Source organism: Poecilia reticulata, chromosome 21, assembly GCF_904066995.2.
Source record: "Poecilia reticulata chromosome 21, P_reticulata-male-v2, whole genome shotgun sequence".
Lineage (NCBI taxonomy): Eukaryota > Metazoa > Chordata > Actinopteri > Cyprinodontiformes > Poeciliidae > Poecilia > Poecilia reticulata.
The window spans coordinates 4055147-4071364 of NC_088850.1; the positions used below are offsets into that span (position 1 = coordinate 4055147).

At 36.5% G+C, this 16218-nt stretch overlaps 1 protein-coding gene across 1 annotated transcript in view; it reads right to left on the bottom strand.

Annotated features, from left to right (window-relative positions):
* Nucleotides 1-16218, bottom strand: part of man1a1 (mannosidase, alpha, class 1A, member 1) — a 124694-nt gene that overhangs the window by 61315 nt on the left and 47161 nt on the right. The window contains exons 3-4 of the mRNA XM_008397245.3: nt 12350-12465; nt 3550-3630 (exon numbers count right to left, since the gene is read on the bottom strand). Of these exons, the coding sequence (XP_008395467.2) occupies nt 3550-3630; nt 12350-12465 (197 nt within the window). The remainder of the gene's footprint in view (nt 1-3549; nt 3631-12349; nt 12466-16218) is intronic.

Sequence of the window (16218 nt, forward strand, 5' to 3'; positions counted from 1 at the left end):
ACTTGTTGATTTTTTTATTTGAAACGTTGATAAATAAAGCAACAAACTGTGTAAGTTAGAAATAGTGAATCTTTTGTGCAAAGCCTCTTTAGGAGACTGTCTGTTTTTCTAGGACAGTCTCCTAAAGAGGATGCTGAGGGTTGTTTGATCGTCATCTCCACTGGTTCCAGTCATCCCCAGAACAGAATCAGCCATCTTGGCCAGGTCGTTCCGTTTAGATCAGAGTCCTACAAAAAGCTGATTGGTCTTCACAGCAAATGTCTTTTTATATATATATATATACACAAGATCAAAAACACTCTCATTCTCCATTTAAACTGGGAAAAGAAATGTCTTGTTTTAGATTTAAATCTATTAAAATGAAATCACAAATCTGGTTTAGAGTTTTTTAATAACATCTTACCGAAGACAGTCCAACAGTTTTCAGCTTTGATGATGAAACTGAACAGGACTTTAAGTCAAAAATAAAAGCACATTTTCAGCAGCAAACCTTTTAAAAGCCACTAAAACAAACGTCCGCGGTGCCACGCCCATCCTTTTAAACCACTCATAATTAAATTACTCTAACTCTCCACTCAAAGCGTAGACCTCCTGCTCCGTTTATATTTGAATTGATTAATATACGGGAATGTAATAAAACAGAATATGAATGCCGATACTTTCTCTTTCTCCCCGTCATTATCGAGCATGTTGAGTGGCTCTAATGTTGACGAAGTCTCCCCATCTCTAATGAATATGATTTAAATTCTGAACAACATGCAGGCAAAGTCAAGAGGCTGAATATTCGCTAAGGTCACAGGCTGATTCTCCACATTCAGGCTGTTTGCCTCCTTTCTCTCTGGGTGTTTTGGTTTAAATAGCTTCTCAAACAGTCAGGTTAATGAGTATGAAGAACAGGAAAGTCCACATAAGACAGTAAAGACCTAAAAATGAGAACTTTATATTTAAAAACTAAAGTTTATCAGAACCATTTCTGAACAAAGATTGGCTTAACGTAGTTATAAGGTCCCACTGTTTATACAGGGCTGAAACGATTAATCGGATTATTCGTGATTAATCGAATATTGATTAATCGTCAACTAATCTAGTAATTGATTAATTGTTAGCTAGACTCAAAATATGGGTATCTGCTGCAAGAACAAAACACTAAGAGAAGTAATTAAGCCAAAACTGTACAAAAATATACATTTTCTGCATTTACGACAAAACGTCATACATTTTAGGGGGTAGGAAAAAAACTTTTTTTTAATCTAATTATTAATCAGTTAATACAAAAATTAAACAGAAAGAAGGTTTCACATGTTGGTTTGCAGAGTTTTTTAGTTGTAAACCTAAATTATCAAATGCTCATTAAAAGAATTCTATTTAATTAAATTTCAGGTAAGACAATGTGTATTTTCTCAGGGAACAATGAGAAATTTGTTTATTTGCATCTTTTAATGTATGTCTAACATAAAAAAGGTTTAATGAAAAATCTGCAGAGTGCCAAATTTTTTATGTGATTAATCGATTAATCGTCAGAACAATCTACAGATTAATCGATAATTAAAATAATTGTTACTTGCAGCTCTAAATTTATCAATCTTCCCCGACTTGTGACTGTAATAATCTTCTCTATTGACTTTAAATTTCTTTTTCAGAAATACAAGAGTGAGCTAATTTCATTCCTTTAACATCTCCAACCAATCTTTTACTGAAATCAACTGACACTGATGTCTTTCTACCCCCTGCAGCAGAACCCAGCGGTTCTTCGGAACCGTGTCGACTTTCATTCAGTGCCATAAAATCCAGGAGCAGTTCATCATCTTCTCAATCAAAACCCCCTCAGCTCTCCAAGGCTGCCCATCAGCCATTTATATATCTGCACCAACCTTCAGGGAACCCCAACCTGCAGCCGGAGGGCTTGGCATGAAAGGTACAACTGACCTGAAATGAATGAATCTCATTCAGGGAACAAAAAACTGCTGCGAAATAATAAGAGTCGTCTGTTTTTAAATCAAGTACCTCAAACTTTAACATCTTGATAAGTTTCTGGCTAATCAACAGCAACCCAAACTTTCCAGGGGATTTCCAAGGAAAGAAAACAAATAAACTTAAATTCACAATAATTCAAACATATTTCCAGCTTACCATTTATCTTCAAACCAGTTCGTTTCAACTACATTTCAATCAAAAACTTTACTGATGATATTTAAATCATGTAGCTGATGATTTGTAGTGGTTTTCTAAAATCTACTCAGTCTAATCTGAAGCAACGTGCTTCTCTACTACAAGGTCGTAAATAATTTTTTTTTAGCCCAAAACAGGGATCAGAACAATACATAATTCAAACAGAACAAGATAATATAAGTTATAATACAAAATATTCCAAAACAACAGCTAAAATAAATTATGCATCATGTTTAATTATACAGAGCTCATCAAAATCCTTTGCAGACACTCAATTATTTAGTAAAAAATGGTTTGTGTGCAGTGGTGGATGGAAATGGATCTGGAGTCAGATTAGAGACAGTTTTCCAAGAGAAATGCAAACACGGAGCACAGTTTCAGATCCAGGGTGATAAAATTATATTTCATTTAGGCTTTTACCTCTAGAAGTGGGAGGATGGACAGATGGATGGATGTGCAAATGGTCAGATGGATGGATGGATGGTTTGAAAAGGGAACAGAACAGAAAAGTCTGAAACTGTTTTTTTATGGTTTAATTTTTGATAATTTTCCACACTTCAAGTTTTCCAGACCCTCTCTGAACCTTAATGAGGAAATCAAAGGAAAACTCCATCAAATGGCCTCGTTCTAAAGTGAAATTTGGAAACTTTTCCCCCCCAGAGTCTTTCAGGCCATTAGAGAGTCTGTTGAATCATATAATTACTGAGACTAGGAAAAATAACCACCTAATTCCCACACTGACTCAGCACTGCAGGTAAAAATCTCATAGTAACATAGTAAAGTAAAAACCTGAATTAGTTTGGATAAGAAGCGACTCTGGTGAAATATTCCATCAGCAATCTTACATTCCAGGAAATGTTTTGCCTCTAAAGACCAAAGGAACATCCCAAGTTCAAAAAAATACCAAGCATCTGTGATCTAATTTCTACTGCAAATATCTTACGACACTTAAAATGAGACGACAATATCTCACTTATTATCAGCAAGATAGGAGCTTGTTTTAAGTAAATAATTCTTTAAAATTGATGGAAGAGTATTACTTCTGCTGGCGCCGTTACCTAGCAGTGCCAGCCAAGCCCAGCCCGTCACCTAGCAACGCCAGCCAAGCCCAGCCCGTCACCTAGCAACCCAGTTTGAGTTCCGCTGGCAGATCATTTCACTTATAACATGTCAATGCAACAGCACTTTTTAAAAAAAATCTATATTAAATAATTTTTTACTTAAAACAAGCTCCTATATCTTTCTGAAATGTTATTTTTAAGTGAGTACATTTGAAATAAGATAAAACTAAGATATTTGTGCCAGAAACTAGACCAAACATACATGGTAAGATTTAGTGTTTTTGCAGGAGCATGAAAAACAGCGAATGAAACTCCTTACCTCTTTCCCAGACAGGTAGTAGGCAGACAGCAGACCTCCAACAAACCTGATGTTCACCTCAAACACAGAAACTTCTGCATTCTGCACCAACGAAAGAAAAACAAACATGAGTCAGAAAACATATATTTTTGCTGGTTATATCGACTGTTATGTAAACTTGTTAGCCCAAAACTAAAGGTCATAATTTATCCCCCCAGCTTTGTTTCGTCATCTGAACCCGAACCAAAAGGAAACTCCAGCTCTGCCAGGGAGAGGTTTGGTTTATATTGTTGCACTGATCGACTTTACAGAGCTGCTGGCATGGCTGCTGCTTGGAGAAACAACTTAAATGCAACAATAAATCACAGCTCTGCTGATTTTTAAAAGCAGGTACAAATTAAACAAGACAGCTGATTTCTTGCTGCCACAACCAACACTGCGACCCTGGACTGTTAGTTTCCAAACATCGCTCCCAGGGGCGCCCCGGAAAACGAGTCAAAGTGGAGGGAATAACTTCTGACTCTCTGATGAACATGGGATTCTGGGAAATGTTGCTTATTATTTCTGGCTGGAAGGAGTTAGCCTACTCATTTAATTTTTTAATTAAAAATAAAACTCTTATTGCCTGAAATGTAATGACAGCATTTCTTTAAGCTTGATGCATCTGCAGCTAAAGAAAAATACTGTCTACATATTTCATATTTTGATTAATAACCGGACAGCAAAAAGTGCTTACTAGTGTTGTTTTTATATGTAATCTGAAGCAGGTGAAACTAAAAATGCCACCTGAGGAGCTCTGGATAGAACATATTTACAGATAAAGTTGATTTTCCATCTTAAATGAAAAATATTTTTGAACAGTTTTGGCTTTATTACTGCTCTGAGTATGTTTTTCTTTCAGCAAATGGCCTTTTTTTTTTTACTTTGAATTGATTACTAAATTATTTTATAAATCAATTAATCGCGATTAATCGTTTTAGAGCAAAACTAAAATGTGATATAAAAACCACATTAAATGGTAAGAGCCTGTGCTTGTATAGCCCTTCATCAAGTTCAGAGGACGCCAAAGCACTTTCCTCTACAATCAGTCAGAGTGGTAGGCTACTTCATAACATAAGAGGCTAAAGATAGTTTAAAATGCCAATTATTCTTGTCTGTTTCAAGTAAAAACTCTGTAATAATCCTCTGCTTCCTATTATAATCTGCAGATTATTTTTAATAAAAAATAGTGTGTGCTATGGTAAATTTATTGCCATGTGTTAAACAGCACTAATACATCCTCCAACTCTTCAGCTGCTCAATATGACAGAGATTAAGTGAACAATATCTACAAAATAACAATGCCCATCTTTCTAGACAACAATAATAGCGCATCCCAAAATAACAGTTGTCATAGTATTTGTCACAGCGGCAGAAAATTGAGTTTTTCTGAACAGATTCCCGAGTCAGATGAAGATTTTGAGCTTGACTGACAGCTCTCATAAGCCGCTGCTGCCAAACTGAGATACGACAATAGGTTGTCCTGTGGGAAAAACAAATGGAAAATATCTCCAGTCATTTTTCTGAAAGCCGGAACCGCTGACTGACGAGGCTGACAGTTTGGCTAATTTCTGCCGATTTAAACTCACAGATGGAACCAGAAGTTTGCATACGCAGAATAAATGCATCTTTTTTTCCTCACTACCTGAAGTTAAATCAAACCAAACTTCTCTTCATTTAGCACATTTACAATTACCAAACTTATTTATTTACTAAATTCTGAAATAATTAGAGCAAGAATATGTCAGAGACTGATCTGTAGATGTTTCCAGCCCAATAAATTTGCTTAATGGAAAAATGGCAATTTTTGAAAAAAACAAAACAAAAACAAAACTGTTTTGTTAATAAAATGTTTTGGCACTAGGATGAGGAGGATTTTGGCCAAATTTTTTTATTTAGCATAACTGCAATGGAAACACTTTTTGTGCATCACACGGGTCACATGATCAACAACAGGATGTTGCCACTGTCGCAAAACACAAAGAAGAGACAACAGAAACTAGTTGGAGGATGACGGTGCGGAAAGTTTTTTAATGACTTGATACATGAACAAATTTATTCACTTGTGATTTTAATTGTGTTTCTTCTTTTATGGAAACACCTCAATTACAAATTTTAATTTTTTCGACAGGTATAGACATAATGGGAATGTCCAGTCATCATAATGTTGGGTTTCTGGAGCAAAATGTTCAAACTCAAAATTAAAGCCAAAGACTTTGTGAAGATGCTGCTGAAGCTGGTAAGAATGAAAGAAACCTGTCCTACACAGACTTGGGCTGAAATGCCGCTCAGCGAGGAAGAAGCCATTCCTCCAAAAGAAACTTAAAAGCCAGATTGCAGTTTGCAGATTCACACAATCTGCAAATGTCTCATTTTGACATGTCTCATACATGGAGGCATGTCATTTGGTTGGACAAAACTAAAGTGTAACTGTTTGGACATAATCTGGAGGACAAACTAGGATGCTTGTACAATCCTAACTGTGAATTATGGCAGTGGCAGCATCATGTTTTGGGTTTTTTCTTTTTGCTTCAGGAGGAACTGGTGCACTTCATAAACTAGATGGCATCACAAAGAAACAACATTATGAGGAAATATTGAAGCAACATCTAAAGACATCAGAAGTTAAAACTTGGGCTCTGACTGGTTTTACCCCAAACCTAACAGCTAATGAGGTTATAAAACGGTTTAAGGACAACAAAATTTATCTTTGGGCATGATATCAATCATATAGAGAATTTGTACACCTGTTCTGTCAAGAGGAATTGACCAGAACTCCAGCAAACTATGAGAAACTTGTAGACGGCAATCCTACCAAACAAATGTCAAAACTTTTGATTTTGACCACCTTATTAAATAAATCTAAAAAAAAAATTTCCTTTTATTATTGTTTAGCAAATAGAAATAATTTTGGTAATTTTAACTGATCAAAAACAAGAGAGGTTTGGTCTGATTTAACTTCAGATAGTGAGAAAAAAAGAAACACGTATTCAAACTTTCTCATACTCATTCTCTTTCTTCCTCTTCAATTTATTCAAAACTAAAACTGAATAACTACTTTTGGATTCTTTAATTTTGTCAACTCAGGATGATTATTTCTTCCCATTTACAGCAGTGATTTATTCATGTGCTGGACTTCAGCATTTATTACAGCTTTAAACTGTTGGGCAATGACCCTGTGAGTCAGCATTTGTATGACACTATCTCCCTCCTGAAAAAAGGTTGGCAAGCTCAGAGTCAAGTCTCCTGATGTCGCAACATTTAGGCCATTACAGAGCATGCAGGAAACTGACTGAGCGTGGCCATTTCCAAGCTGAGAACGATTTGAGGGACTTCAGCAAAAGCCAATGAGTTAATGATCCACCTAAAAATCTTTGGATCAGAAGGGATGCCTATCATCACCAAGCATCTGCTCTCTTAAAACGCCAAAAAGAGAAACTTGGGAGCATTTTGAGAGGCTACCTCTGGAGAAATAATCAAAATATGCCTGTTGGTGGTTTAAAGAAGAGCGGCAAAAACAAATGAAGTGGATTAGCATCACTTGCCAACAAGTGATGGTGTCACCCAGGAGATGTAATGTGACATATTTAAAAGTTAAGATGCCACCAAGACTCTTTGATGATACTTTAATGTTAAAGTATTTCTGAATTAAGTGAATATGGCATAAATACAAGCGATTAGTCAAGATGAATCGATTACTTGAAATAATCGTCAACTAATTAAGTAATCGATTAATCGTCAACCAGAGTATAAAGACTCAAAACTGTACAAAAATATATACACTCAGGGTTTCCCCCAGAAAACTTGCTAAACCCAGTGGTCGGGGCGCCGAGGCGGTCCACCGTGTTTTTGTATTAAAAGATGTTAAGTAGACAATAAAAGTAAAAATATCGCTGGGTAATTATATGTTATGGGAAAACATCGTCAGTGAACTGCTATATAAACCCACAACTAGTCTTAAAAACAACCAATCAAAAAATACAATTAAAATGAATATCAATTATGTCCACTTTTGTTAAATCCAAATTAAGTCAGCGGCTCCATCAGGCCCCCCAGAGCTTCAGGGGCCCCATAAATGCTAATATTTTGACATAGACCACAGATATATAAATGTAGCATTTGTTTATTGAGATTATCAATTAAGCTAAATTTGACATAATGGTTTCAGCATATATAAATTAAAAGAGTTAAATTATTTTACATTTATATGTAAGATTTTAAGGAGCTGGCAAGTTTACTTTGTAGAAGTTCAAAGAACAATATTTATAGTCAGATTGGTTTGTTACCACAGCTAAAAATCTGATGCTGTGAGTTTAATCTTTGAGTTTCAGCTCCATTTGTTCACAAATACAAATTAGCAAACTGCAGTTATAATTTATTGCGTTTTAGGTTTACCAGTTAAACTACTCCCCCTGTCCTAAATTTTACTAAATCTAACACAGAAGCTGTTAGAGGTGCTGATGTTTTTAGCAACAAAAGGGGCCCCTAAGTCACATTCTGCTCCAGGCCTCATACAGCCTTGGACTGGCCCTGCATGATGAAGTAATTCGCTGCACTGCGCAGATATGCGCAACAAATGGGAGATTTAATTCAATGCTGCTAATGTGGCTTTAGTAGCTCTTTCATTTCGTGTCTGTTGAGTTTTTAACAAGGGGACACACAAACTATTTTGGTTGGTCGAGTTTCTGGACGAGTTTTTCAGATGTCCGGTGGCCGCGCGCATCAACTCTGTCTGATTAAGTGGGCAAACATTTGATATGGTTTGGTGCTTAGTGTAACCGGAAAAATGATACTAGCAATAATAAAATAATATAAAATGAGCGTGATGCGTGACTGCGAGGAGAGCGAAAGCTCCTCACTGGGTTAAACCTGCACGATGAGTGATCAGCACTGGGTCGTTAACCACTAACGCACCGGCTAACCGCGAACACGAACTTAACTTTACAGGGAAGACGGGACCAAACACTGGGCAGCGTGTTGAGATGCAAACGCTGCATAATGTTTTGTTCACAAACATGCATCATTCTCACCGCTCCTCAAAGCACCTCTGAAAGCGCGACTACAAGTTATTCCTGCGGTTCACGTAAAGCTGCGCAACCAGAGCTAACACGGTGGGTTTAAACTCTTACCTTAATCAATAACTCCTCATAACTCATCACAGGGGGTTGGTGTAAATATCCATAGCGGTCAGCCTGTGTCCAGTTCGAGTGAAAGGTTAACTTTAGACATCCAGCTGCTGCAGCATCGCGAGGCAACGCGCAGAGACCAGCGGTGTGATTGGTCCGGCTTTAAATGCATTAACTATAAACATATCTTTTAGGAATAAATCTGCTCTGATAGTGAAACGCTCGGAGCAACAGAAACACTTGCAATCCGACTTAAAAAAAAAAGACGATTAAAAAATTTTTTTATTGTCCTAAAAAAAAAGCCTGGCGGTGGGGCTAGTAAAGCCTGACGGGCCGCCAGGCCTATAATACACTGGGGGAAACCCTGACACTTAAAATAAAAAAAGCAACTTCTTTGTCTGTAAATATGTTCTGGCTTAATCTGTTTCAAATTCTTTAAATAAATACAAGTAGGGCAGAAGAAATTAATCGAATTAATTGTGATTAATCGATTATCAGTCAACTAAGTTTGTAAACAATTAATTGTTAAATGGAGTGTACAGGCAAAAAAAGATAATTAGCTAATTGCAAAACTGCGCAAAAAAAATGTTTTTTGTATCTAACATAAAACTTCCCAGAACTCCTCAAGTGACATAGTTCAAGCCCTGGTCCTATTTCTGTAAAAATAAAATAAAGTCCATTAGGCAACTGTTGCTATCCAATTACTAGTCGGTTAATCTAAAAATGCAAACTGTATTGATGTTAAATAAGGCAGAAAAGGCAGTTGTTGTTTTTTTACATTTTAGCTATGCTTTCCTGCTAATGATAAAGCATACGCTAAGGGAATGCTTTGTTATTGCATTTTTGGCTATAAAAAGTTTATTTTCTTATTCAGAAAGGGAATTTACTTACTTATTTCTAATATTGTGTTTAATAATCTTAGACGTCTAAATGAAAAATCTGCAGTATGAGCACATTTTTAATCCGATTAATCGATTCATCTTCCGAATAATCGATAATAAAACATATGCAGAGCAGTAATTAGCCCAAACCTTTACAAAAAAATATATGTATAACATGTATATAACATATTTGTCTGTAAATATGTTTTAGGTAAATCTTAAGTAGCATAGTTTTAACTTCACCCGGTTCAGATTTACTAAAGGATTATTTTACTTAATTTTCATACTTATTTTCTTGTTTAAAAAAAGAAATAGTTTATTTGTATTTTTTATGTATTCCTAATATTATACTAAGCTTAGGTGGAATGTGCAAATGTTTTATCCGATTAATCGTATGATTAATCGATTAATCGCTCGAATGATAGCAATAATTGTTACATTCAGCTCTAAATACAAGTGTTTTTAAAGTATCTAGTAGTGTAGACATGGCATAACTAAGTCATTAACAACATTGTCATATCCCAGTTCTCATATTCATAATCCTCTCTATCCTCCAGGAACTAGTAGCATGCTGGAGCCTTCCCAGTTGAAATTCTCTAAATTGTCTCTACAAACTGTCGTGAGCCATACTTCTCCGGGTTTTTCTACTCCTGCAGGAAATAAGAAGTTTACGCCAGGAAACAATTGGCTCTCTGCTGATATAATCCAGCTTGACTGACAGCCCAACAACTGCCACACACTGGAATCAGGAAGGATTATGCAAAAAAAGCAGCAACAGTAAAAAAATAAAAAGTAAGAAGAGATGTGGCTTCATTTTACAAGCACATGAAGAAAAACGTCTCGTATTCAGAGCATGAACCCTTTTTCTTTAGATGGAAGACTAAACAAAGACAGGCTGATTTCCTGTCAGTTGTGGCTGTTACAGCTGATTTTTCAGTTATATTTGGTTGGTTTAGATGAATCTGGTTACGACACCGATCCGCAGACACAGTCATGACTACGCTAAAGCAAAGCTAAAATGGTTTTCTGCCTCCTCTTAATGAGAGGCTCTTAATCATAATGAGGATGGCTCGAGAATAAAGGGAAACATCAAAGGAGAAGAGGGCAAATTGTCTGCGCTGTACCGACGTTCATATCTTCAGAAACACAAGCCGCTGAGCTCATTAGTCAACGCAGAGTAAAAAATATACAGTCCCATTTCACCTAAAGAAACTTTAACTAACTCCTTTTTCAGTAGCATAAAGAAATCTCAGATTTATTTCTGGAGGTTTTAACTTTTAAAGATCCTCTTATGATGATTTGATTAGGGTTTTATTGACAACAATAAGAAGAAATGAGGGAGAACTAAATGTATGTTCTGTTTTTTCAATCCGTACAAGAAGCTTTCATAGCTTTAGTCTTTATCCATTAGCAACTAAAGTCCTTCAGTAAATAAAACGGCATTTTATTAACTCAAGGCAAAGGTACTAAACTCTGTGCTCATATTTATGAACATAAATCAGATCTTATGTCATTTCTAAATTACTTTGATAAAAACAGGAATATATTTACTTATCCATCTTTTTACATTAAAAAAAATCTGCATCATAATGCTGTACATTGAGGAGGTTTTAATTAAGATTTTGTTGATTTTTTTTGCTCCTGTCTTTCTTGTTTCCCTCAATATTTTTTTTTAATTACCGTATTTTCCGCAATAAAAGGCGCACCGGATTATAAGGCGCACCTTCAATGAATGGCCTTCAATGAATGGCCCATTTTAAAACTTTTTTCATATATAAGGCGCGTAGAATAGACGCTACAGTTACGGTTGCCACCCGTATTGAATCTATATGGGACGCAATTTGTTCCGTTCTCTACAAATGTGGATGTGTAACAATAAAGAAGTGGTTCCCGAGTACTTTATATACTAGGCTGCCCCAGTCGTTGTTTCACTCACGGTGTTGGTGTTGCGATATTGTGCCCAACTGCTTTCTGGGTAACACTGACCAACCGACACGCTGCCGCCGCTGTCTCCGTCTCTCTTCCCCCCAGGCTTTAAATGTATAGGGGCTGGTTCCTTGGTAACCCTAGTGAAGCACCCGGATGAATATCTAAAGCAACTTTGTTGACATAAAGAATGTCAACAAAACAGTCTGACTTGGGTCGGCGAGGAGAGCCTTCTGCGACTGGACCGGGGCGTGGCCGTACGATGGTCACCCTTCTCTGTTCGCGCACAGCATGTTGGTGGAGAACGTGGCGCTAAATGACCTGCAGAGACCTGATTATCAGGTCAGTAGGTAGATGGGTCAGTCAAACTTTATTAACAAACCAGAGTTCTGACAACTATCCCAGCATGCACCGCGCGCTTCTTCTTCTACGGGCGAAAATGAAGTCGGCGGCTGCTTACCGTAGCTGCTAGACCCGTTGTGGCTCAATATTGGTCCATATATAAGGCGCACCGAGTTATAAGGTGCACTGTCGGCTTTTGAGGAAATTGAAGGTTTTTAGGTGCCTTATAGTGCGGAAAATACAGTAATTGCAAATCTTTCCAGAGCAAAGAGTCTCCTCGGAAACATGATAACTCTTGATCAGAATGTTTAGTTTACTAAACCGAAGCAGATTTTTCTTTAGAAACAATGAATTAAAAAATTCCGAATTCAAAAGGTTTTTTGTTCTTTAAAAAGAAAAACACATGAATTATTTAATGTTCTACTAAACCACAGCACGTTTTTTATGTTTTTGAAAGTAAATATGAAACTCTTTGATTATTGATTTGTTGTTATTTTATTAACTTACCACATTGAAGTCCAGGTTTTTCTCCACCCAATCTGTGGCAGCCTCAAACTCCTCAAACATTTCCATGATGTAGAGCGTATCCAGAGCGTCCACTATTGTTGCACCTTGTATACTCCCTGAAAGAAACAGAAAAAAAAAATCCTATTTCAATTAGAGATGAAACGATTAATCAGAAAAATCATGATTAATCGATTGTTGAAATAATCGTCAACTAATTTAGTTATCGATTAATCATTAACTGGAGTAAACACTCAAAAAATTGATATTTACTGAAAGACCAACACAGTCAGAGCAGTAAATAAGATAAAATTGTACAAAAATATATACATTTCATATTTATGGTTAAAAAAAAGCATAATTTGTACAAATGATAAAGTGTAAACTGAAGGAATGCTATGTTGTTGCATTTTAGGAAATAACATCTTTTGATGTATTTGTAATATTGTATAAACAGACTTAAACAAAAATCTGTAAAATGCGCCACTTTTCAATATTCTGATTAATCAAATAATCGCCAGAATATTTGACTAATCGATAACAAAAATAATCTTTAGTTGCAGCCCTCATTTAAATGAAAAGTTTTTGCAGGTTTTTGTGTCATAAATATATATTTAATTTGCCATCTATTCAGCAGCATCAGAAATAGATTTAACGAAGACATAAAAAGATTTCTGAGCTGTTGGAAGCATCCAAGTCCAGATGTTGGCCTCAAATTTACAGCAAAGTTCTGAAAAAGCCGTTAAAGTTATAGAGGTAGAGTAAATTATTAAACAGGCAGATGGTGAGCGGTACCGACGATCCGAAGAAACGTAAAAACTTCTGTTCATCTGCAGTGATTAATATAGCAGGAGGCAGGACATATAGATCATCATTTCAATGCACTCATTACTCCAAAACCAGAAACAAATGTGGGTCTGGGTCGGCGCCAAGCAGCTCAATAAGTCATAAAACATGCAGAGCTTTTAGTTCTGATCATAAAACCCAACATGGAGAAACCATCTGACCAATTAAAGGGAGGAAGCAACGCAAAGAAAGACGCACAACAGGAAGTAGAGCTACAGAGAACAAAGGAAGAAGAAAACAAGCTCTGATATTTAGATAAAAAAGTTTAATACGCAATTTAACAAAGGATACTTACAATCCAAGAGTTCCTGTTAATCCATGTTGGGTTCACACCATTTACGTTTACAGGGAGGGAGGGAGGGAGAGAGAGAAAGGGAAGGAAGGAAGGAAGGAAGGAAGGAAGGAAGGAAGGAAGGAAGGAAGGAAGGAAGGAAGGAAGGAAGGAAGGAAGGAAGGAAGGAAGGAAGGAAGGAAGGAAGGAAGGAAGGAAGGAAGGAAGGAAGGAAGGAAGGAAGGAAGGAAGGAAGGAAGGAAGGAAGGAAGGAAGGAAGGAAGGAAGGAAGGAAGGAAGGAAGGAAGGAAGGAAGGAAGATATTTGGGGCATAAAAATGATACAGAAATGATACAGAAATGAAGAAATGCTGCTTAAAGAGGAAAATAAATCTAAGTGTCTGAATACACATTATTGTTGTCGTACAGATTTTTCTGTAACTCTAAAGGAGCTTTCATCTTAATGGTCTATCTGCAGGAAAAAGCAATGGAGCTGCCACTCAAATCTGCATTAAATAACCCTTTGAATGTATAAACGCTCCAAGTATTTCAGTGTTTTATTAAAGCAAAAGCTTTTCTTACCGACTTTAAAAAGGGAAAAATTATCAAAACACCAATTAAAACAGAAAAGGTAAAACAGTGGTTGGTGTCAGTCATGTTTGCTGCTTTGATTCGTCTTCTTTGACTAAACTGTCAGGTTCGTTTGACAGTTACATTTTTCACAGTGGGAGTAGAGTTATCTTTCAGGTTTTTGATTTTAATACACTAAATTAAAGAATATTTTGGGGAAAAAACCACGACATTTTCAGGTTAGGTAAAGAATAATTTTAGTATTTCTAACTGACCTGAAACAAGAAAAGTTTGATCTGATTTATTTCAACTGTCATTTCAACTTTCAACTGTAAATAGTGTTCAAAAAATTTAGATTGCACATTATTACAAAACAGAGCAGTTTGAATATCAAGCACTTTGAAGGAGTTTCCAAAACTTGAAAACGCTAAGTTGAAATTCAAAAACTTTCAAGGATTTCAAGGCCCCTGAAGCAGCTTCTAAAATCAGATCAAGGATCTGTGTGTTGGTCCAGATGGAAAGGTCTGAGGTTGTGTGACGGCTGGGTTTCGTCTGAGGTGTGTGTGTGTGTGTGTGTGTGTGTGCGTGCGTGCGTGCGTGCGTGTGTGTGGTGAGGCGGCAGATGGTTCAGCAGAGGGAGGAATCAGTGTGGCCTCTCCATAAACATGAGTAGCAGAGGAAGAGACGACTCTACAAGTGCCGAGTCAGAGGAAAGGATTGTGGCGCTGGCTGTTAGCGCTTAGCTTGTTCGCGTACGAGAATTTAACTTCATATTTGAGTTTTTGCATAAACTAACAAACAGAAGTGCTTCTGCCAACAGAAACAAATGGTATAGTTAGCACACCAACTGTTTTTTCTACAGATTTCCTGTTTAAAAAATTATTTTTATGGTTTTAGCTGAACTTAAAATGCAACTCCAATGTTGGTCCATATGCAACTTTCAATTTCAACTTACTACAGTGCCAATCGTATTCTTTCCAGTTTCCCACATTGTGTCACGTTACTGTCCCAAACTGGTGGATTTTATGTGATCAAACGATAATAGCTGCATTTCCATTGATCATATGATTGCGTACTTTGACATTTTGAAAATAAATTTGCTTAATGGAAACACGTTTTTTTTGCATGAAAGGAGTCACATGATCAAACAACAGGATGTTGCTACTGGCGGAAACGACAAAGAAGACGACAACAGGAAAGAGTCTGATAATCGTGTTTGTAATGACTTATCGTGTGAATATTCAGGTGTGATTTTAATTGTGTTTCTTATTCTATGGAAATACAGCAATTGCAAAATTAGAAGAATACTGACAAAGTTCTGCGCACATTTGTAATGTAGAAACGCAGATAATGTAGCACATATCCAAATTGGAAGTAAGATTTGATACCAAGGTTTAAAAATAAAATCTGATTTTTTCTTACCAGATCTCATTTAACATTTATTGATCTTTGAGAATGTGTTCTTGCGTTATTATGCCATTACTATTATTGAAAGTACTCAAAATAACAGAATTATCGATATAGAGTTAACCTGAATTTAAAGTTGAAATAAATAGAAGTTTTCCAAACAAGATGGCGGCTTTGGGCCATGCTGACATCACCAAGGAGTGCTTTGGTGAAAAAACAAAACAAAGTAAGTCTTCCAAAACCAAATCAAGTTTTCGCCCTGCCCTATATTAAAGCATGTCCATTTGTTAAAATGGTCTAGTCAATGTCCTGACTTGAGTCCAACGGGCAAAACATTAAGATTTATGCTTTTTGATGTTCTTTATCTAACCTGGCTGAGCTTGTTTTACCCCGATGGAAGCCAAAGAAGCTGAAGGAAGGAAGAAATTGACAGATAGATGAAAAATGGGAAAGCCAGTGTCCCCAGAAGACAAGAATCATTACGGCTCTGTTCCGAGGTAGGACACAAGGATAGATTGCAGCAAAGGGAGGCAGAAAAATGAGAAGAAAGGGGTCTAAAAAGTCATTAACCAACATTATTCTTCTTTTCCTGTGAAACACAATCCATCCACTCCTTCCTCTTCCAACACCCACTTCTCTTCTAACGACAGAGATATCAATATTTTATCCAACTTCTCCTCTTTTCATGGAAAAATCACCAACATTACCCTTAATAATTAAATCCATCATTAAGACATGACGTCACACAAAGTCCAGATACATGTCTAACATTTAAAGAT